Genomic DNA, 23,705 nt, shown 5'->3' on the forward strand with positions numbered 1-23,705 from the left:
AAGGTAAATGCATTAAAGGGCTAAAAGGTGCTCCATCTTTCTTTACTCTTTTTTTTTCTTATGTTTTGAGTTTTAATTCGGGTGCTTGAGTCCTCTCTAGCAATACAAACTACTTCGACTGTTTTATCCAGAGAAACTGTCGAATTCTCAAAGAAGAACATAATCTATTTTAAAATACATGTGTTGAACACAAATGTATAGCCTATTTACCACTTTATTTTAGTTATTATATATCATTTTATTTAGTTGTAGCATTTCCTTTATATGTAGCGTCATTTACGGTTTGTTTATTTCTTGTATTGAAATTATAATTAATAAAGCATTTTTTTTACTCTACGAACTATTCTACTACAAACTATATATTTTATTTAAAATAAATTCGGTAACTATTGATGAGAAAAGGGAAAATTTTAAAATAGTATATTTTAAGAGAGCTTTTCAAAATAACCCACTTTTTGTGTACATTTTCATAATATCCATACAAAACTCGTCGACAGAGACAAGTTTTGGAAAACAAAAAAATGTCTTTGCGGACGAGTTTGTTTGAACCAATCATCACTTGTTTCAAATCCATCTTGGCAGATAAGTTTTGAACGAAATCTATCTAGACCGAAGACTCGTCGGCGGAGACAAGTTTTCATAATATCCATACAAATTTCGTCGGCGGAGACAAGTTTTGAAAAACAAAAAAATGTCTTTGCGGACGAGTTTGTTTGAACCAATCACCACTTATTTCAAATCCATCTTGGCAGATAAGTTTTGAACGAAATCTATCTAGACCGAAGACTTTCGAACGAAATCCGTTTTGGAAGACAACTTTTGAACCAAACTTAGTTATTCCTCTTTCAAACTTTAGTTATTATAATTAACTTTTATCATATAAGTTTTTCTTTTATAACTTTTAAAATATAAGATTTCACAAAATTTTGAATATACCACTGAGACCTGGATTTTTTTATCTACGTGCCGATATAAATTTTACTTAAAAATGAGTCAAGTCAAATTTATATCAAAACGTTCAATAAAAACTTGACCCGACTCGGTTTTGTGCAAAGTTATGTTGACACGTAGATTAAAAAAACACATCTTAACGGTATATTCGAAATTTTGTAAAGTTTTATATTTTAAAAGTTATAAAGAAAAACTATATATGAGAATTTAGGTATAATAATTAAATATTAGAAATATAGGATTAACTAAGTTTGGTCAAAAGTTGTCTTCCTTCCAAGACGGATTTTGTTCCAAACTTTTCGGTCAAGACGGATTTCGTTCAAAAGTTGAAGGATTTGAAACAAGTGGCTGAGTTTGATTGATTCAAACAAAACTCGACTGCATAGACGGATTCCAATTCATTCAAAACTTATCTCCGCCAACGAGTTTCGTATGGTTATTGTGGGAATGTATTAAAGGTGCGGTTTTTTAAGAATCTCTTTTAAATTGACTATTTTGAGAATTTTTTTTAAAAAAAAAAGAAATTAAAAATAACCAATAAAGTATCCGTACGTAAGCGGTATTTGGTTTGTGACTAGATGCATGGAATACTAGTTCAAACTTCAAACCAGCAAACAAGAACTTGAGGCCGCCGCAATTGAAACAAACAAATTCACAAATGCCACCTCGGATTTTGGCACTAACTACTAGGTTCTTTGTACCAACCTTCATAAATGCACTCACTATCACTAAATTTAAAGAGCACTACAAAATATCATTCTTATTTATTTTTTTTAAACAAAAATTTTTTTGAACCACAACGAATCATTTAAATACGGTATTGACTAAATATCGAAATTCACTCATTTTTTGATATGTGAAAAACCTTAATCCAAGGTTAATGCTCGTGAACAATTATAGGAATGCATGATAGGACGGTGATATAAAACTTCATTCAGTACACGCATCCGACTAGTGAACATCACTTACTAGCCTAGTCTATCATCATCGCATGTGCTGCCGAAACTAAATGATGGGAGCAGAGATCAAATCTTGATCACATGAAACACCAAGTCTTTTTCTTATCAGTTCATCACAAACTCATTGGCGTAAAATTTTTTTTAGTTATTTTAATTAAATTGAAAAAAGAAATAGGGTGTCCTTACATTTTATATTTATATGATAACCAAATTTTAATAAAGTTTGATTAATAAATAATGAATCCACTATATTATTAAAACAACATTTCTTTTCATAAATAATATATGGATTAACATAATTTTTTTTGTTAATAAAATAATTTATAATTAAATTATTACATTCAACTTTTAGAAATTCTTCTTAAAATAATAAATTAAAATTAATTAAAACAATCACCCTCATTGATTCGATCGATTTCACATATACTTCACACCAATTTCAGTCCAAATCCTAATTTTCATAAAAATACTATAGCCGTCTTTTTTAATCTTCTATTCTCCCCACCAGAAAACTAACAATCATCGATGGTTCCTTTAAGAAGATATTCAATAATTTCTTTGGGCACTTCAGTATAAGCATGGGGATATTCATATAATTGTATTTTGTATGTTCATTTAAAGTTATTTAATTATGTATATATTTTATTATATTTGTTATTAAACTGTTTTTTATTAGTTGCCACTATTTTTTCATTTGGATATATTTATAGAAAATTATCATTTTAAATTTGGGTTAAAAATATAAATTCATTCTTTTTGTTGTTTGGTTTTAAGGGGTGCCACTCAAGTCAAATCTAAAGCTAGTTTGAACTTGATTAAAACAACATAATGTGTTTAAAGTGAGAGATCAAGCCCCTCCAAACTGGTGGTTAGATATAGTCTTTTGGGCTATGCGTAGTGAATGGGCTATAAATAGGAGCGAATTGCGTCGTGTGCGCGCCCAGTCAGTAAGGGGTGGGAATTTGTTTTTGGGGTGTAATGATGTAGGGGCTATAAATAGTAATAATATATATATATATATATATATATAACACAAAGTAATATAATAATAATATTCATTTTCCTCTTCTGGCGACAAAAACATCCCGTCCCGCCCCTTTTCGTTCAAAAATTGCCAAGAAACGGTGTTCCACCAAATTATCGCCCCTATTCTTTTAAGACTACTGATAGTCTTAAAAGAAAAGAAAAAAAGGATGTTTCTAGATAAGGCAATGTATTATTATTATAATAACATTATTTAGAAGAAAAAGATAAGCAGCTTTCTATCTACGTCAAGTAGTCTTGTTCTTCTTCATTTCATTTCATTTCCAGCATTTATTTATATTATTATTAGTCACATTCATTACAAAAAGCTTCAAATAGAATTTCATAATAATAATAATAATAATAATAATCCGTTTAGGTTTTGGTACGGCGTTAACGGCAGTTCCGATACAATCTCCAGAGACATGTACTCTTCATCCACCTTCAAGCATTCATCCGGCAAACACTTGATCTCATCCCATCCGTATCACACTTTCGACTACCAGCAACAGGATGATGACAGTAACAGTAGTTTTGGCAGGAACCAGGGCTCGTTGTTGAGGTACCGCTCTACTCCGACCTCCTTCTTCTCGAATCTGCTGCTTAACGGTGACTTTCTGGAGGAGGAGGAGGCGTACGCGCCGGAGTTTATGAATATGAACAAGGAACGAGATGATGATGATGATGCTCAGAAGAAGAAGCAGGATAATAATAATATTAGTAGTATGGATTCGGCGGTTAGGTTAAACCAGCTGGTGAGGCAGAATACTACTCCGGCTGGATTTATATCGGCTGAGAATGGTAGATTGTTTTTAACTTAATTGTTAGTTTATATGAATGATTATATATATCAACTTGTAATTTATTACTAGCTTCTTGCATTTATATATGTTGCTCACTGACTTTTATGCTTTTACACTTTTAAGAATTAGCTTTAACTTTCATACAGACCTTTAGGATCACTTCATATCTTGTTAGTTTATTTCAACTTGCACTTTGATTTCTTTATTGTTTAAATTTCACATTATGTTTTTGAAGTTTAGGAATTAGGTTTAAGCTTCACACATCTTTAATTATTATCCAGCATCACTTAACTTCTGAATTTAATTGTTAATTTGTTAAGGAAGTTTTTGTTACTTTATTTCAACTTGCACTTTGATTCATATGTTGTTTAAAATTCATAGCAATTTGTAGTTGACTTTTGTGTTTTTTCACATAACAAATTCGGTTTAAGCTTCACAGATCTTTAATTGTCACTTAAGTTGTTAATTTGTTAACAAACTTTTTTTTAGTTTATTTCAACTTGTAGTCTCATTCATTGCTGTTCAAGTTCGTAACATTTATTTTTAGTTGACTTTTGTGTTTTTCATATTAGAAATTCAGTTTAAGCTTCATAGATTTTTAATTATTATCCACGATCACTTGATTTATGAATTAAGTTGTTTATTTGTTACGATAGTTTTTGCAGTTTGATTTATTACTAAAATGCATTTGTAGTTGACTTTTTTTGCTTTTCAATTTAGGATTTAGGTTTGAGATTCACAGTAGGATCACTTAATTTCTGTATTAAAATTCTTAATTTGTTAGTTTATTTCAAGTTGCAGTTTGACTCATTATTGTTAAAAGTTATTTTTTTTATATATATATGTAGTTGACTTTATGCTAGTTCAATTTAGGAATTAGGTTTAAGCCTCACAGACACTTAATTGTTATCGAGGATCACTTAATTTCTGAATTATATTGTTAATTTGTTAAGAAAGTTGAGCACTCATAGTTATCAATTATTCAATTCACAGATTGAAGATGTTGTGATTTAACATGGTTAATTTGTTTCTTTGAATAAAAATATTACAGTTATAGTTAGCATATAGTTCAGGCAGTTGGTGTCGGTTATTCTACTGTTACATTGTTATACTTATGTTATTGATCATTTTGAGTTCTATGTGTAGAATGCCATGTTCTGTATACGGATTACCAATTACGGGTTACATTACATTCCTTAATTAATGGTCATTGCTTTTGATCTTGAAACTCAGGTTTTGCTAGCATGAAAAAAGGAACTTCATCAACTACATTGAATAACCATATCAGTTTCTCATCAGGGCTATCTTCAACTCCATCAGGATTCTTGCCTCAAATACCCGAAAACAATAATAAGTTGCATGATTCCAAATTCAGTAGCTTCAAGAGGGGCAGTGATGGTGCCTTGAAGATGCCACAGGTACATCTACATTCAACATTAATGCTTCTTTACTTCTCTGAATGTTCATTGCAGTCGTGTGAACTTGTTTGTAGAATGGAGAGACTGGAAATCATACTCATACTTTGGTTCACCATATGAGCTTGCCAAAAACTTCTTCTGAGATGGCGGCTTTCTTACAGTTCCAACAGGAACCCACGGTTCCTTTGCAAACACGTGCAAAAAGAGGTTTCGCTACGCACCCACGAAGCATTGCCGAGAGGGTATGATAATCTCTTTTAGTTGAATCTTGATCTTTTTGTGATCAATTTCGCTAGCATTATTACATTAATGTTACTTATTCATTATTTGGGCATCAATTTCAGGTGAGAAGAACTCGAATTAGTGAAAGAATCAAGAAGCTGCAAGAGCTTTTCCCTGATATAGACAAGGTAGAATTTATGTTTTCCGTTTTGTTAAATTTGTTTCATTTCCATCATGGGTCTCCCTTCGGGTATCGGGTATACCCATTTGTGATCTTGTGCTGTTAACATGTATCCATTATATTGTATCTGCAGAATAGCAATACAGCAGATATGTTAGATATGGCTGTTGAGTTCATCAAAAACCTTCAAAAGGAACTGCAGGTATACCACATGAATCTTCCGACACATTTATTTATTGATTGATTTTTATTTTTTTTCCTTATGATTTTTTTCTTGTTTTGGAATTTTAGACTTTGAATGATGTTAGAGCAAGGTGCACGTGTTCAAGCAAATAACTACGGTCTAAACCGCTTGCTTTGTGTGGCCCGTAAAAGCATACGGGTCGAATATAGAAGCCCGTCATATACTTGAGTTTTGTAAAATGTAAATTATGTAGACAATACAGTTGTCATTTTGAGTTTGTGAGAGTTTATATGATCAAGATTTTGTTTTCATTTCCCTTTACTCATCCTCCGGCGTGTCTCATGTTCGTTTTTCTTGTTATTTTGTAAACAACACAACATGACAAGAACAAAAGTAGTTATAATTTCAAAAACGACTTCAAAAGCCGAAAACTTAATCAGATTCTATTAATAATATAACATTAACCGGGGAAATAACCTATTACAAGAACACTAGAGATATAATAAGATCTATGGCGGTTTATTCTGTTGGATTTTTTTGAATCAAACGATCAGGAGGACCCGACTCTTCACTCTTTCTTCTTCACAAGTTCACCTGCAACAACATATACAGACATTAAACAACCATCTTTCATATACATATAATCATATATGTACATATATAAGAGCGTCCATATCTATGTAGGTAAAGACAGGGTACATGGATCGAAATTGACACTGCATTTCTCAGGAAGTTGCATGGCCATGCTACGATCGACACCAGAAATGGGAGGACCATTGACCAGAACACACAAACAAGGTTGACCAAGAACTCTAATTGCATTACAACAAGCCTCGTTCGGTGGAATGGGGCTAAATGGTGCAACTGATGCACGACAGGGTAACAATTGCACCAATGCTGAAAAAAATGTGTTCCCACATGGATGTGCCTCGGCTCCTTGAAAGAATAGTCCGATCACCACCACCACCGCCACAAGGGATGCCATTGTCTTGGTTTTATCTTCCATACTTTAATGAGATATTTTAACACTTTCGTAATACGTGTATGTATGTATGTATGTATGTATATTGATGCAGATTTGTGTGGGTGAAACATAGTTGGTTCATGCCATTGTGAAGCCATTAATTTAACTCAGCACTATAGGCATGCTTACAGATACAGTTGTTGAATTCATATGTCATGACTAAGTACTTAGCTATACATAAAACAACTTTTGTATCTAACCAGGCTGTCCTGTCAAGCTCATTGTATAAACCGGTCAACGTTATTAGAGTACGGACCCCTCACAAATGGTGTCGGAGGTATAACATTGATTTATGCTAGGGTGCAAACGAGTCAAGTCACTCATAAAGATCAGCTTGTTAAAAACTCATATATAAACCCTAAACACGAATATTTATATTTTATATAAATATAAAAATTTGAATATATACTAATCATATATAAACCTACACAACATATACCTTGTTATATATAAGATTATAATTATATATTATGTATTATATAACAAAATATTAGTGAGCTTTGGACATAAACAATGACATATGCTAAACTCTGTAGTTACACGTAATTCTAATCTAATCTAATTCAAAAGAATTAACAAATGATGATAATACAAAACAAATGATCATAAGAGTATTAAAGAACAGCACAAACCGCCAAACCAAACCATTCGAAGACAGTCGAGCCGGTCCAGCGACACAACCAAGTAGTTGCCCATTAAAAAAAAGTTCTTTTAAATAATAGATTTTACAATTTCTAAGTTCTAACAGCTCCAATGGCTTCTTATTTTACATGAAGAGCAGCCTATTAACTACAAAGTAAAAAAAGACAAAAATACCCTTATAAGTTGCAACAATGTTTCAAGACAAGTTGTAGGGTAAGCTTTATATCCCTTTCGTATGCCATACATTAACTAAACCCTCAAAACAACCTCACTTTCCCATCAAAACTTTGAACCCCTGTAAATACGAGAGGCGCAGAACTGAAAAATCTTTGTTTTCTGTTACACCTGTTTTCCAGGTGTCCATTGCAGCAGCGTTTAATTAGTTGCTCCAGCTGCAGCACCTTTATCATCTTCACCTTGTTCTTCTTTTGCAAACTCCTTGATCAGTTCACGTTGTCTTTCAGTTAAGTTCCTGAGTAAATTAAACAAACAATTAACCACATGTAACAAACCATATTTTCAAGTTCGACTAACCAAACAGATATATTAAAAGTTAAAACTAAAAGAATAATGTGATAAGAATGTACGTTGGCATGCTGACGTTGAAGTGTACATATTGGTCCCCATACGAGTAAGAGTTTCTCGTTTTAATTCCTGACAAAGAACAAACAAATTACATTTCATTGGCCCATAGAAAGAAGAAAACTAAAAAAATAACAGTAACCTAATAATATTATATTATATTGTTAGGGCTTACCTTTCCCCTTTAAAACGACTTTTTGACCAGGTTGGGTTCCCGGACGAACCTGCATATAAAATTAAATTAATTTGAGAAAATGTAACAAAGTACTTCAATATTATTCTTGAAATAATGAGATTGGCACCTTGAGAACAACATCTCCCGTTAATGTTGGGACCTGAATGGTTCCTCCCAAAATTGCCTGCAAAGTAATAAAACAACAAAGGCGTAAAGAACATACAAAGATATACAAAAGGTCTGTTAATCAAGCTCCTGGATAAAATGAGTCTTGGTTCGACCCACCAGCAATCATTTTTCGACCTGTTTATAAGTTTGTGCATTTTATAAACTACCTATAAACCGATTAGCTATTTTGTTGTTACATATGTGACTTTAAAGACAAGTTTGAAGCAGTAAGTCTGTAATTTCACTTCTTAGATACCGTCGCTTTCTGTTACAAACACCTGAGTGATATTCAGTACGGCATCCACATGAATATTTGATCCTTCTCGTCGGAAAATAGGGTCTTCTCGTACCTAAAAGGTTACCAACATATGCATATAAACTCCAATGTAAGGCATAGCACACACACACACACACTGTACGAATGCAAATCAGCACATAACACAAAAAAGACAGAATGTATACAAGTGAAGCAGATAAATACTAAAAAAAACATGCATATGCAACATAAGCAATGGATCATTCAACCAAAAGCCATGTAACATGATGTTACCTTAATAACAACAAAAAGATCACCAGGCTGGTTGCCATCTGGATCTGCTCCACCACATCTAGGCATCCTTAATTCTTCGTCGGTATCCACTCCTGTAAATTCCAAATAATGAATATGACTGCTTTTACAAATGATCTACAATTATAAGAATAGTATCCTTAATATGAATAAAAAAAAATATTCAGATTCTATTCAAGTGTCGCATTTACTTTTATGATGTAAAAATCAACTTTATTAAAGAAATATAAAATTACCTGGCATTATATTCACTTTGACAGACTTTGGTCCTCTCACCACCTTCTGACCATTGCATGACTTGCACAAGCTCTGTGAGTCAACCAACATTGTAAGTCAGTCAATGTTTGCAAAGATAAGTTAAAACATAATACTTGGATTTGTAAAATAAATATTTGCCACATACCTTGACATATCTACCACTTCCACCACACTGAGTGCAAGTGACCTGGATTCTAAATGGACCAGTTTGATTAATTGTCTACAAATAGTGCAGAACACATGTTAGCCTGAAGCCCTAAATATCTATAAAAATTACTTAACATACAATAAAATAAAATAATACCAACCATGCCTGCTCCTTTACACCGCCTACATGTCTCGGGCTTTGTTCCAGGAGGAACACCAGTTCCACCTGTCCATAGTCACAAATAACATTAACAAGCATAACTCCAAAATATAACAGACAATATAAATAGCTAAAAAGATATATCATACCGCAAGTTTCACAAGGCAACTCTGTCTGGAAGACTATATTTTTTGTACATCCCTGAACAGCCTCCATAAATGAAAGTTCAAGGGCTACCTGTAGCATGATGGAAGAATACATTAAGACATCAGATATGAAATAAAATGCATAAACAATACTAAAAATTTTAGATTATAAAAATAAAACCTTTGCGTCCTTGCCAGTGAAGTGCCTACTAAACGACCCAAAGCCGAACATCTGTCCCACCAACATGCGCAAAAAGAAGAGTTATAATCCAATAATAAGAGTATAGTTCTAAGACAAAGTTGAATCAAAGTATCAAACTAAAGAAAGCATCCATAGATCATGCTCAAATTAAACATGTCTAAGATATAAATAAAAGATCTGCATTTGCATCTATAATGAACTTTTATACTAAAGCCGAACTGCCTTGGTATGTAAACATGCCGAGCCCGAGTAAAGGTCAGCTTGGCTCGTGACTCGCTAGTGGGCTTGTTGGCTCGCCCAATTTTAAAATATAGATATAGAACAAACACACACACACACACACAGATATATATGCACACACACATACATGTACATATATATGCATATACAACCCAAAAATATAAGTTTATGACGTATTTTACAAGTTTAAAATATGGGATTTTTGAAGAAAAAAAGTTGAAGATATTGGAAAGAAGCTTAGTTAAGATGATATGCTTAATATATTACTATACTGCAATATTACTATAGAACTGTAGACATAGTAGCACATATAGCGGTACTGAGTTTGTATTTTCTGCTGTAAAACTTGATGTTCTTTTGCTCAAAAAAACTTTTGATTTAAAAATAAACTAAATGGTGTCTGTTGCGTATATTACTTAGACGTACAGAAAATAACTAATAGGTAACTAATAGGCAATGAGTAGTTCATTCACATAAAGTATCAAAAACTCACATCATTGAGATCCTGAAATGGATTGCGCCAATGACCCGGATCTGGACCCGCTTCACCACCAGCAGTTGCTTCAAAAGTCTCATGGCCAAGCTATACACCAGTGAATCAAATGAAAGGACGGTAAGTATGACATACATGATCAAATGAATATTATATAGAAAGACTATAATAAGTAGAAAGCCAATAACTAATAACAGATAAAACAGTTATAAAATTAACAAATTATTTAAAAAAAGCTAGTATTTGAACCTGGTCATATTGAGCTCGTTTCTCTTCATCTTTCAGAACCTGTAAATTCATACAAATTCTTGTTAGTTTCAAGGGTCAGGCATACATCATAAACATATTTTGTTACCAACTTACCGTTATCATGAAATAAAGAAAATTAATATCTTAATACAATATTACACATTTTCTCGCAATTTAAACAAAATTTGCAAAATATAAGAATCTAGAAAGACATGTCAATAGTTAAATAACACCTTAGTACCTCATATGCCTTTGAAACTTCCTGAAATTTTTTTTCTGCTTCTGGATCATCTTTATTTGCATCTGGATGCCACTTTTTGGCTAGCTAAAAGTTCCAAAATAAAAAAAAGTAAAAACATAGCACAAATCAAACAGAACAAACTCACAGGGAGAATTCATGTAAATAGAAAAAACAAGTTATGAGAAAGATACAAACCCCATAATATGCTTTTTTTATTTCTGATCCAGTTGCATTCTTACTGACTCCAAGTGTATCATAATAATCTTTTGCAGCCATGTATGCTGGTGAATATAAAAAGATAAGTCAAGCAAACTCCAAAATTTTCACAATCCTATAAAACAAGGTTCAAAATTTTGTTTTCTCTGTAGAGTTGTTGCAATTTGTTCTTTATAGCCAAGAATTGACACAAAATAAACGAATCACCGGCTCTATCTATGGCTTCCATCATCAAAGAGCACTTATTAGAGGTGTAAACGAGTCGAGCCACAGCTCGAGATCAGATCGATAAAAAAACTGAAACGAGCCGAGCCCAAGCCACAAATAAAACTCGTTTAGTTATTGATCCCAAGTTTGAGCCTTGTATGGGAATTGGAAAGATCTTTTAGGCTTGTCAAGCCTTAATGAGCCAAGTGTAATTTTTTAAGTTTTAATTCTTCTAGATTTCTATGTTATGATATCACAATGCAACTTGGCTTTTTCAAGGTAGTGCACATGAGCTCGTTATAGTTTTCACTAAAAAGGTATATAACTTAATTAACAAATAATAAACGAGCTGAGCCCAAGCCAAGCTCAAGCTTTTAAAACGACTCACAAGCTGAGCTGAAGCTCTTCTCGTTTACACAATTACACCCCTAACAGTTTGTATAGAAGTTCAAATTCAAGATAAACTGTCGAGCAACAAACTCAGGAGTACATAGAAAGATTCTAACTTGAAAAACTAACAATAAAAATAAAAGATCAGACAGAGTGTAACATACAAGTGGCATGAATGAATCTAGTGTTCCCATAAGTAACTCTTCCGATACGCGATAGGTATCTGGAATTAACGACTGCAACAAACAAAGCAGTACCAGCAACCATAAATTAAGCACAAGCTCGAAGAAATGAAATAATTTTGAGCAGTACAGATATAGTACTAGTACCATTTTTGGTGTAATTGTAAGAGTTAGGGATAGTGTAATGTCCATGAATTGATGATGAACCAAACTTCCTATAACCAAGCGAGTCATACAACTACACAGAAATCACATAACAAGCGTAATTAGACGATTATAATTGCACACACTGAATAAACAAATTATGATTGCATACGGGATTGTTGTGGAGTGAGCGGCGAGCAATCCATGAGAAGATTTTAATGGCATTCGGACGAACCATTGTGAGTGAATTGGTTTAATTGCTGAAGATTGATGTGTTCTTCTGTAAACCCTAGAAACAAGAACCCTAATTGAATGAAAGGATCAAACCTTTCAGAAGCTTCTAGCTTCCCCAAAATAAAAAGGAGGGACTATTTTGCAAATTTAAAGTTTAATGGGGTGGTAAGGGCAGTTAAGGTATAGCATAGAAACAGAATGCGGAAGTTCGTTTAATAGTGTCCATGAACGTATTGTATTTTGTAATTAATATTTTTTTATTTATTTGTTTTTCTACCATATTACCCTAGAATATGAACCAAGTGAAAAATAAAACAAACCCTATTATGTTAAGTATAATGCGTGTTCGTTTCACGGAATGAAATTTAATTGGAATTAGAATTTGCATAGGATTGGAATTTGAATGAATTGGATTTGGAATCTGAACATTCCAATAAGAATTGGAATTCAGAAGAATTAAAATCCAAATACATTCTTAATGTGTTCGTTTGGTAAATAAATAGGAATCAAATATGTTTTTTTAACAATGATAACGGGGAAAACATTTTAGTTTTTTTAGATTTTTTTATATTTATATTTTAAGTTATGATTTTTTTTTTAATTTTTATATGAGTTTTCTATTAAAATCAAAAACCCCTCAAAAAAATATTCAAAAATAATAATTTTTTTAATAAGAAAATATTGATCCTTTTATATATAACACAAACCGAACTACATCTGGATAATGGGTAAGCGAGCAACAAGTTGCGCCGCTATCCCCTTTTGAATCGCAAAGCCTATTCTACTAAATAATAATAAAAATTTCATAACTCAAAATATAAATTAAAAACAAAATTTATAAAAAAACTAAAATGTTTTATTTGTTGTCCTCGTTAAAAAAAATAAAAAATCTCGAGATAATATTTCAAAGAATTTTCTTGAATTTTTCCACATTTTGGAAGGATTTGAAGTCCCTCTATATAAAGGAATTTGAAGGAATTGAATTCCAATTCCAATTATTTGAACCGAACACACCAAAATGGAATTAAGATTCCAATTCCGACGGAACGAACACGCCATGTCATGGGATTTTAATTATAATTCCTTTGAATTCCCATGAATTATGTGAAACGAACACACACTAAGAACTCGAGCTAGAGGTGCACATACCAGTTAACCGATAACCGATGTTTTTACTAACCGGTTATTTTTTCTTTAAAAAAAACCGGTTATTTTTTCTTTAAAAAAACGGTTAGACCGGTTAATCGGTTCGGTTAGTGACCGGTTAATCGGTTCGACCGGTTTTTCGGTTAATCGGTTCGGTTAGTGACCGGTTTTTGTAATTCAAAAATACTAAAAAATCGGTTAACCGATCGATTAAATACCGGTTTTTAATAAATTAATTTAGAAAAAAAAAACGGTTAACCAGTTATTAACCAGTTTTGAAATTCAAAATAATAACCGGTTACTAACCGGTTAGAAAATCGGATAAAAACCGGTTAACCGGTTTAGATGTGCACCTCTAACTCCAGCTTAAGAGAAAATTGAAAGTGAATGACACGGCCCATGCACCAAACCAGTTTGTAAGTGTTGCTAGGCTTCCGGTCCAGCAGCCCCCTTGATGTTAATAGGCATATACAGGACGCCTCCAATTAGAATAAAAAATTATTATTAATAATTATGAAAACATAATCAAATGTTTACAAGTTCCGTAATCAAGTGTTTTCACAATCCTAACTTGTTTCATTTGAAAATAAATATCGTTTTTTAGTTTTAACTTCAGCAACCACAACCATTTGTTCCAAAACTGTTTAATCTACCCAGGGTACCTAAATGAGAAAATTCATGATGGTGATGTATATGCTTATAATCTCATGGAACTGCTCCCCATTCCCGCGGAGAATGAGCCTATATACAACTGTATGCACCAAACAATACATATAGTTAAATGACTAGCTACAGCTCGATTTTATAATAAACGTTGTATACTTACCAGCTACACCAGTCCTGCGTCTAGTCCTGGTTCATAAGTCTGTTAGGATATAAAACATTATATTATTTCAATAATATTTATTAGTGATTTGCTACTAAACCTCAGTATATATGTGAAGAAACAATGCGAAGAATCAATACGTTACAAACGAAAAAGACTATATATTTTTCGATTTACTTCCCGTGTGAAGAATCAATGCCTTAATAGCTATGTCTTTTGACTATCACTATTACAAACAAATTTTGACAACATTGGGCACAAAATCAATTCAAATCATTCTTCAATCATCTTTTTCCTCTTCACTTCCCAAGTCATCAATCGCTTGATTTATTGGAACAGCCATCTCTACATTTTCGTCATCCAATTCAGCAATATCGCCACCAAGAATGTTACGTTGTCGATCACACCTGCTGGGCCCACGTTTACCAGGACGAACATCCGAACCACAGGAGAACCAATCACATGGAGACCCCTAGACAGAGCTCTCATATCAAATTGCAAGTGCCCCTGCCTAGCTCGCGCCACCGGCCTTATCATATCTATAACAACAATGCATATTTTTAATTAATTATAGCTTTATGATTAATTAATTTTCAAGGTCTGTATACCTAGTTATTATTAAGCTAAAATTGAATATTATTTGCCTTCTTATTCTTCTATCGGTGTTGACCTGGTAATAGTCAGCCTTGGAAACAAGGCTCTTCGAGGATAGAAGTATGCGCGTACCTGAAGTAGTCGCTCTGAAGAGGCGGCGGCGGAAACAGTGGACGGAGCATGTATGCGTGGGGGTTCATGTGGTTCGGACGAAAGTTGAGGGTTCCAAACATAAACCTCATACTCGGAGAAATGCGGTGTTCAAAGTAGTCGACGGCCAATCGCCGAAGTCAAACGCGCCGATGCCATCACCATTGGTTGTTCCCGTCATAACAACCACGGCTATCCCTAGGGTTAAGCAAATGATAATGCCTGATATTGAGGTTGATAAATCCATCGCCGGTAACTCCGGCAGAGGATGATTGGGATTCTCCATTAGTAGAAGGTCTGAGTTTTGTTTGAAGGTCTGAGTTTGTTTGTTTGAGTGAGAAAGATGCGTTTGGTGGTATGGTTACGGTAGAAACGGTTACAGCCGCCTATTTTATACTTAAAAAAAGTCACTTCTCAAATTAAAAAACAAATTATTTATTAAAAACAAGTTTACCTCTTTAATGGAACAAGTTGTATTTATTTTATTATCATAATCAGGCTATATTGTCGAACCAAGGCCAGCCCAGCCCGAGCTTGACTAGGCTCAACCTCGGTTTGTTTTGACCTTTACTTTTAAAACTCGAGCTCAGCTCATTAGTAGTTTTCCAATCTCGATCTCAACTCGCTTACTATTTATTAATTGATTTTTATACATTTATAATTATTTTATATTTTTTATATATAATAATTGTATATTATTTAATTATTTTTTAATATCAATATATATATATATATGGGTGTGTTACAATAATGGTTTATCATACATTATGTACGCAACCTTCCAGAGCATTAGATTAAAAAACGCGCACTGGCAGTTTCGTAAATAACTCTTAAATTCGTAAATAATATATATTATTTAATTATTTTCTAATATCAATATATATATACATACATACATATATATATATATATATACATACATACATATATATATATATACATACATATATATATATATATATATATATATATATTGAAGAAACATGGAATGGATCCGGGTCGGATCCAAGTCCAAGTTCCCCGGTCTTCGAGATGAACGAACCACTGTCTTGATCTTCTTCTTCGGTTGCTCGAAATCTGCTATGGAAAAGTGGGGGAGTGGAAGTGACTGCTAAAAGTTTCCTCTTGTTTATAAACATAAAAATATGTTGGGAGCCAAGAGTACAAAAGAAGGTCCCTCAAATGAATAATGAAGGCTCCTTATATAGGAACTTCATGACTACCATCATTAAACCTAACCTTTATTGGGCCAGACCCGGTTAGGGTTACCTCCACAAACCCCCAGCCCAATGGGCCTAATTAGTATACAATAATAATGTAATAAACATATACATTATGTAATAAATAAAAGGTCGTACCGGGTTTGACGTACCCTACACACACACACATATATACACACATATATATATATAGGGCCAGGTTCAAAAGAGAACTTAAAAAAAGTAAGGAACTGTGGAACTCTTCATTTTACTTGTAAAAAACTAATATAAAGCTCGATTTCACATGTAAAAAATTAGTTTTAGCATAATTTTTTTTGGAATTTTTTGCTTATAAATACATGTAGAAGACATTCCAATAATTTTTTTTTTAATTTTGTAAAAAAAAATTTACGTTTTTTTTGAAAATTAAAATAATTTTTTTGGAAACGGCTTCTACTTATGTTTATATGTAAAATGCTTTAAAAATATTATGTTAAAAAGTGTTTTTTAAAAGAAAAATAAAAAAAAATTAATATTTTTTTACAAGTAAAATGAAGAGTTCCCCACTTCTTTTGAGTTCCCTTTTGAATATTCCTATATATATATATATATATATAATCAAGATCATGTGAAAACCTTTTTGAAATTGAGAATTTTGAGATCAATTTTGGACCACACAAAAATAAATCATTTAAAAAAAATTACAAAACAAAAAAACGCGAAAAAAATAACAGTAAAAAAAACCAAAAAAAATTATACACATATGTATAATTACTTATTTTTTTATTTTATACATATTCTTTATACACATGCACAATTAAGATAAATGATAATGTATATGTCTATATTATGTAAATCGAGATTTAATAGAACAAGTTGTATTAATTTTATTATCCATAATCAGGCTATATTGTCGAGTCGTGTGACGACCATCGATCTGGTAATTACCGTAACCGTGATCAAATAGTAACTAATAAAATAAATATAATTAAAAAGTATTTTTGTCCAAAAGTATTGTTTTTATATGAGTTGTAAATCAAAAGGCTTGAAAAAGCTGAAATTTGTCGCGTAGTGAGCACTACGTAGAATGACACCGGGGGTGACGACTTAGAAACGAATAAAATCATAAATATCACAAAATGACCTCTAAAAATCAAAAATATTATTGGAATATTAGAGATAGCATATCAACTTAATTTTAAAAGGTTCGGATCGCAAAAATTAGAAAATAAGCGATCAAGAGTCAGTAGAGGACACTGTAAGAGCCAATCGTCAAATTTATTAGAAAAATTAGTTTTTAGGTTGTTACTGACTGAAATTCAATTTCGTTTAATGTCTAGCAAACATTATTAGAAACGGAGTTCGTTTGGTCCACCAATTATCACTTTACGTTAATTTTTACCACCGAAACTTACCAGATAAAATTTAATAATCAACCTCTCCCTCCCTACCTCAAATTGGCGGCCAACATGGAGCCACCCCACCTCCCAAATTGTCCAATCAACAACCTAGACAATCATTGGAAAGATATCTTGGTGAGATTTGGAAGAAATTAATTGTTTATTTAAAACCAACTCCACTTCCCCATAAACCACCCCACCCCTTCTTCTTTTTCCTCCCTAGAACCGGCCCCCATATATCTCTCCACCACCACTTCTTTCAAAATCCAAGAACACCCATATTATGCAAGTAAAAGGCTCTCCATGCTAGCATAATCAAAAGATAGGATCAAGAGAGCTTAGGAAAGAGTTTAAGCACATTCAAGCCCTTATTATCTTCTCTTGAACCTCTAATCCAAAACCCTAAGGTAATGTGGTTACGCATTGGATGTTTTTGCTTTAGTTAGAGCTTGATGATTATGATTTTGGTCACAAAAATGCAAAGTTCGATTTTGATTTATGCATGCATGCATGGCTGTGGGTTTGTGTGTATGTGCATATGTAGCCGTGGGTTTGTGTGTGTGTGTGTAAGTGATTGTTTTGTTTGATAATAACATGGGTTATGGTCACTTGATAGATTGATTTCACTTAGTTACATAGAACTTGAATAAGTTTGCTAAAAGACTTAGTTTGAATAATAACTTGACATGAGTTTTGGTTGTAAAGATTGAAATGAAACTTGGTTGAACCCACTCCCATGGGTTGTGAGCCATGGCTTGGGGTCGGGAATGACTTTTGTTAGTAAAATATGGATTACATGATACTATAATAATCTCTATTGGTAAACCCACTTGACTAAACTTTAAAGATATACATGCATAAAGTGAAATTGATGATTATTTGAAAAGTGACTTTTTTATAATATTGATAGACAAGATAATGAGTACATAAACTTGTTGTTGGAATAATACATGATTAGGTTGTTAGTTAGGATATTGTTTCTCTTGGGGATAAACAAGTTGTACTAATGACAAACATGTGTTTAAAGGAAACTTTATTTTGATGAAATTTGTGATTTAAGTTTTAATAGTTACTTGATACATGCAAACATTGGTAATTTATGATATATGCTTAAGAATACGTTGGTAAACATTACTATGGAGAAATATTAAGTTGATAAAGATTTACTAAAACCGACACTTACTAAAATAAGAAACTTTATTTGGTAAACTAATAGAAAAGATGAAACAAGCTTATAAAACAAGTTGGATTGATTGTTGTCAAACTAGTTGAATGAGATAAAACATATGATATATATCTTGATGCTTGAAAACTTGAACTAGATGAAAATATGGTTTTTTTTAACAAAGTTGCTAAAATAAGAAACTTTATTCGAAACTTGAAGCTAAGGCTTGAGAATGGGTACTTGGATAATTATTTGATGTGTATTATGTGTTGCATGATGATGAAATACATGTTATTATATGCTTACTTGCTGTACATGATTATTTGACTTGATAATATAGCTCAAAAAGCTTGTCGGTAACATTAACGGTCGAAAAGTTCGACTTTTAAAGTGAACCGACAAGGGGTTTTCGGGACTGTTTTGAATCAGCCCCTAAAACCATAATATTCTTATACCTAACATAAGTTAAAGTATAAGAGAAGGTCAAGAAAGCAAAACTTGACCCTTACACGATTCGTGTCACGAAAATCTACACGAAAATGTTAAAAATTGACGTTTTTGAGAAAACAAAACCAAAAATAAAAACCATGACATTTTTATGAATAAACTTATGAAACTTGACTAAAATCATACATAAACTGATTTTTGGTAATTTAAAATTCAAATTTTACACCAAAAGTTAATCGGTTCGTCTTTAAGGGCAAAACCGTCAAAAATCGGCAAAACCGACAAAAACCGTTTAAAAGTAATAATATGGCAAAACTTAAATTTTTCTAAATATTCCAGCAACCAAAATATTACTTTCACAATTTACATTTAATAAAAATTTACTAAATTATTATTAAGTAATTCTTTACTTGTGTAATCGATAATTGCTAAGTGATTGAATAGGAACCTAGTGTGCTTGTATGCTTGTGTGATCACTTAGAATGAGGTCATATAGAATAGGGTCGTCACCGAATCATTCAAACTTGAACTATAAAAATTAACAAACGTGTACTGATTCAGGACATGAGTTTTTTAAACAATTTCTGGAATTAACTGTGAGTTTTCTCTACGCCTCTTGTTTTAATTGTTTTTCTTAAAATGTTTTGGGGAAAAGCATATTTACGTTGATATATATATATTTATATATATATATATATTGTACTTTTTTCGTTGTATTGTTGTTGGAAAACGCGGATTGTTTTACAAATTGTTGTTATAGTGGGATAAATCAATTTGGTTAAATAACTTTTAACCGGGGTAACAGACACAGAATTGTTGGTAGATCTATCGGGGTGACGCCCCCCCACTTCCATTCGCGTTGGGTTAAAAGTGGGAATATTTTGAGTATGGTATGTTTCGAGTTATCAAATTGGTAGTCATACACGCATTGTACTCTTAGTTAGTTTACAACTAACACTTTGTGTGTAAAAGGCAATTCGTTGGTAATTTTAGTATCGTGTTTGGTACTGTTATGTATACCGTGTGTGATCGGTATGGTGTGTGTACCGTGTTTGTTCGGTACCGTTGGAGATATGGTAGGTTGCAAACTATTATATTCGCCTGTGTTACTATATATATATTTATATACGAAAACTGTTTTTATCGAGAAACTCACCAACATTCGTGTTGACAAAATTATTTTAATATGCTTTTCAGGAAAATGAGGATTTCGCGAGAAGGGAGCAGGAACGAAGTGTCGGTGTTTGAATAAGATGTTGTTTGTAATATATTAATGTTTTAAATAACATTATCCGTGTCCTTAGACACGCAAGACTCTGATATTTTAAATAAAAATGTTATTTTAATATAAATAAATTGTTTTGAAATGTGATTGGCTAACGACGACTGCCATATCCTGAAAGGCTTAACCTAAGTCTTCCGCTGACTGTCATTATGGTTTTCGGGGTGTGACAGAAGTTGGTATCAGACCCAATCATTATAGTGAAATTAGAAATGTACACAAGTTTCTAAACTATAACCGAATATTCATACACACGCTCGTTCCCGCCTCGTGAAATAAGGTAAAAGTGTAAGTAAACAAAAATGTGTATATTTATGAATATATTTATTTATTATTACTAACGTTCACTGCAAATTGGTTGCGTATTACAGATGTAGTCACAGCAGCCCATCATTATTCATGACTCGGAAAGTGGAACTGAAGGGGCACTAACGCCTCCGATTGTACCACTGCCAGACTTTCCCCTGGCACATCACGAGCCTGTTTTCCATGAGACTCTCGTGGGAGAAATCTCTAGGAACCGAACCCGTGACGAGTACGAGGGAATTGACCACGCTTACATTCCACCCGTGTTTGAAGCACCACCCCCACCCCCCATTGGACCAGGGTTTGCGTGGGAGAATATCCCGACCGTGGATGAAAGGTTGGATCAGCATAGCAAGATGTTGGCTATGCAAGATTCCGCCTTATGTGGTGTTAAGCTTCGCCTCGTGACGATGGAATGTAAGAGTATCGATAATGACTGGACTTTTGACCTTTTGTCTAAGTTTTTGCACACTCTTGACCGTCACATGAAGTATATGGAGAATAGGATCGGTGGACTAGAGGCTAGGCTAGGAGCGGTGGAGTCTAGTGTTCACTAACTTATGGGTCTCCATTGACCTATCTTGTCTTGTTTGTTTGTTTTAATATGTATGTTGTCATGATCGTTTGGACCTTTTGTGTTTGTTGTAATGGTGGGAAACCAAAAACTATTAGGGTGTAGTATGTATTACACCAATTTTGTTGTATTTTCGGATGATTATAGGTTTCCCCTCCTAAAATTATGAAGTTAATGGTTGTTTAAATATTATTATGGTTGTTTGTTTAAAAATTGCCAACTAACCATTTCTCTTATGAAATGAAAGAATTATGGCACCAAGAAGAACCACCTCTAATCAGGAAACTAGACTACCATCATCTCAAGAGGAGTTGGACCAATTGATCGCTCAACGCGTCAATACGGCACTCGAACAACAAAATGCCCAAAACGATATTGGAGCCGGAATGCCAAGCGGTATACATATTTGTTTTAAATAAAAGGGAATAAAAGTTTTATAAATATTCCAACGAGAATTTTTTTAACTAGTAACCTTTTATAATCAGTAATAATTATTAGTAAACTATGTTAAAAACAGGGAATATAGTGCCCGGGTGCACTTATAAAACTTTTCAAGGGTGTAAGCCCAGACCTTTTACCGGGGCCGAAGGACCTCTCAAGATCATAAGATGGATAGAAAAGATGGAGTTGGTTATGAAAATTAGTGATTGTACCCCCGCATAACGAGTCATGTATGGAGTGTGTTTGTTTGAGGATGAAGCCTTAGAATGGTGGAACTCTTTGATCCAAAATATGGGTGAAGATGCGGCTTACCGTTTGACATGGGATGAACTGAAAGAATTGTTGCTGAAGGAGTACTGTCCTAGGAATGAACTACAAAAGATTGAATATGAGTTCTGGACACTGAAAATGGAAGGTGCAGATATCAGCACATATACCTCCCGGTTCAACGCGTTGGCAAGGCTCGTGCCACGACTAGTCACGCCGAAATACGTACGGATGGAGAGATACATTTGGGGCTTGGCACCTGAGATTCGAGGCATGGTTACTTCCTCGAAGCCATCCATGATTCAGTCTGCCAGAAAATTGGCGAAAACCCTAACTGATGATGTTGTGCGTATGAGAACCCTGAAAGTTACGGGTAAGAAAACAGTAGACGCTGCCCCAGAAAATAAGGATTCTGGAACAATTCCGAAGCCGGCCGGGTGATGGTCGGTTAAATTGTATATGTTTTAGTCGTTTATTATTTAGTTTTAATTGTGTATTCTTGAACTTTCGATACTTCATACGTGTATTATTGGATTTCAGGTCACAGGTGTTAAAGTACTCAATATGGACCTGTTGTAGCATGGAATGAAGACCCGGGATGTCCGGCACGCGAAACGAGAAGTTTAATGATGTTTGCTGGTGACGAGACCCATCGCGATACCCGATGGGCTCGCTTGAAGACCCATAGCGTATCGCTATGGGGTTTAAAATAATCTTTGACTTTCTGGTCCATCGCGATACGCGATGGACCATTTGTGACATTCGTCAATTTTAGATCTCGATTCGTATTCGTCTTGTAAACTTTATTGATGTAAACCGACCCGTTTTGTAAACTGAAACCTTTGATATAATAAAAATGATGGATTTTTATGTTACAATATTGTTTTACACTTGTTGGGTGTTGAAAACATTCATTTCGGTATTTAAAACGCTTAAAAATCACTTAAAACGAACTTCGGGGGTCAAAACTGCCATTTTTGAAAAGCTGATGAACAACCCCGTCGCGCTACGCGACGGGGTGGTCGCGGGGCGCGAAGGGAGCCCAGACTTGCACGTTTTGTTTGTTGTTTTGTGTTTGTTTTTGACCCATTTGCATGCAATTTCTTGCGTTTAACACCCATATTTGACCCAACTCTTTCCCCTATATATACACACTCTTTCCCCCTCATTTATACCTGCTACATCTTCATTTTCTATCCCAAATACAAAGATCTTAAGGTTGTTTTCTTAGTGTTCTTGAGTGTTTGACTTCTAAAAGTCAAATTGAGTTTTATCTTTAATTCTAACTTGGTCATCTAACATTACTACCTATTGAATATGGTGGTATAACATATATATAGTACACACCCCTTGCTTCCTTTATTTGTTACTTCACCGACTCCGGTTGGTTAATTTCGAATGTCATAAGGCAAGGCTTCATGGAGGACTTCGTGTTCTTAATATATACATACACACACATAACTTATTATACATATCATTTATGCCTAACTTCTGCTCAT

At 33.4% G+C, this 23,705-nt stretch overlaps 3 protein-coding genes across 3 annotated transcripts; 1 reads left to right on the forward strand and 2 right to left on the reverse strand.

The window, feature by feature from the left end:
* Positions 1-3,589: 3,589 nt before the first annotated feature.
* On the forward strand, positions 3,590-6,060 carry LOC143605025 (transcription factor bHLH130-like). Its single transcript, XM_077081290.1, has 6 exons — positions 3,590-3,734; positions 4,970-5,154; positions 5,229-5,396; positions 5,499-5,564; positions 5,691-5,759; positions 5,849-6,060. Exons 1-6 carry the CDS (start codon positions 3,590-3,592, stop codon positions 5,891-5,893), a joined length of 678 nt encoding a protein of 225 aa, XP_076937405.1. The 3' UTR covers positions 5,894-6,060.
* A 357-nt stretch (positions 6,061-6,417) lies between these two features.
* Positions 6,418-7,059, reverse strand: LOC143605026 (protein LIM1-like). Its single transcript, XM_077081291.1, has one exon. It carries the CDS (start codon positions 6,745-6,747, stop codon positions 6,418-6,420), a length of 330 nt encoding a protein of 109 aa, XP_076937406.1. The 5' UTR covers positions 6,748-7,059.
* Positions 7,060-7,567: 508 nt separating this feature from the next.
* On the reverse strand, positions 7,568-12,516 carry LOC143605027 (chaperone protein dnaJ GFA2, mitochondrial-like). Its single transcript, XM_077081292.1, has 18 exons — positions 12,348-12,516; positions 12,179-12,269; positions 12,014-12,085; positions 11,232-11,317; positions 11,037-11,120; positions 10,796-10,834; positions 10,547-10,636; positions 9,793-9,843; positions 9,615-9,702; positions 9,467-9,531; positions 9,304-9,378; positions 9,137-9,209; positions 8,883-8,974; positions 8,611-8,682; positions 8,292-8,348; positions 8,165-8,213; positions 7,995-8,061; positions 7,568-7,879 (listed from the first exon to the last, which is right to left on the reverse strand). The coding sequence occupies exons 1-18, from the start codon at positions 12,411-12,413 to the stop codon at positions 7,783-7,785; spliced, it is 1,314 nt and encodes a 437-aa protein (XP_076937407.1). The 5' UTR covers positions 12,414-12,516; the 3' UTR covers positions 7,568-7,782.
* Positions 12,517-23,705: the final 11,189 nt, after the last annotated feature.

The sequence above is a fragment of the Bidens hawaiensis genome, unplaced genomic scaffold (assembly GCF_021521415.1).
Source record: "Bidens hawaiensis isolate Kalapana, Puna unplaced genomic scaffold, B.hawaiensis_p1.1 tig00067651_1, whole genome shotgun sequence".
Taxonomy (NCBI): Eukaryota; Viridiplantae; Streptophyta; class Magnoliopsida; order Asterales; family Asteraceae; genus Bidens; species Bidens hawaiensis.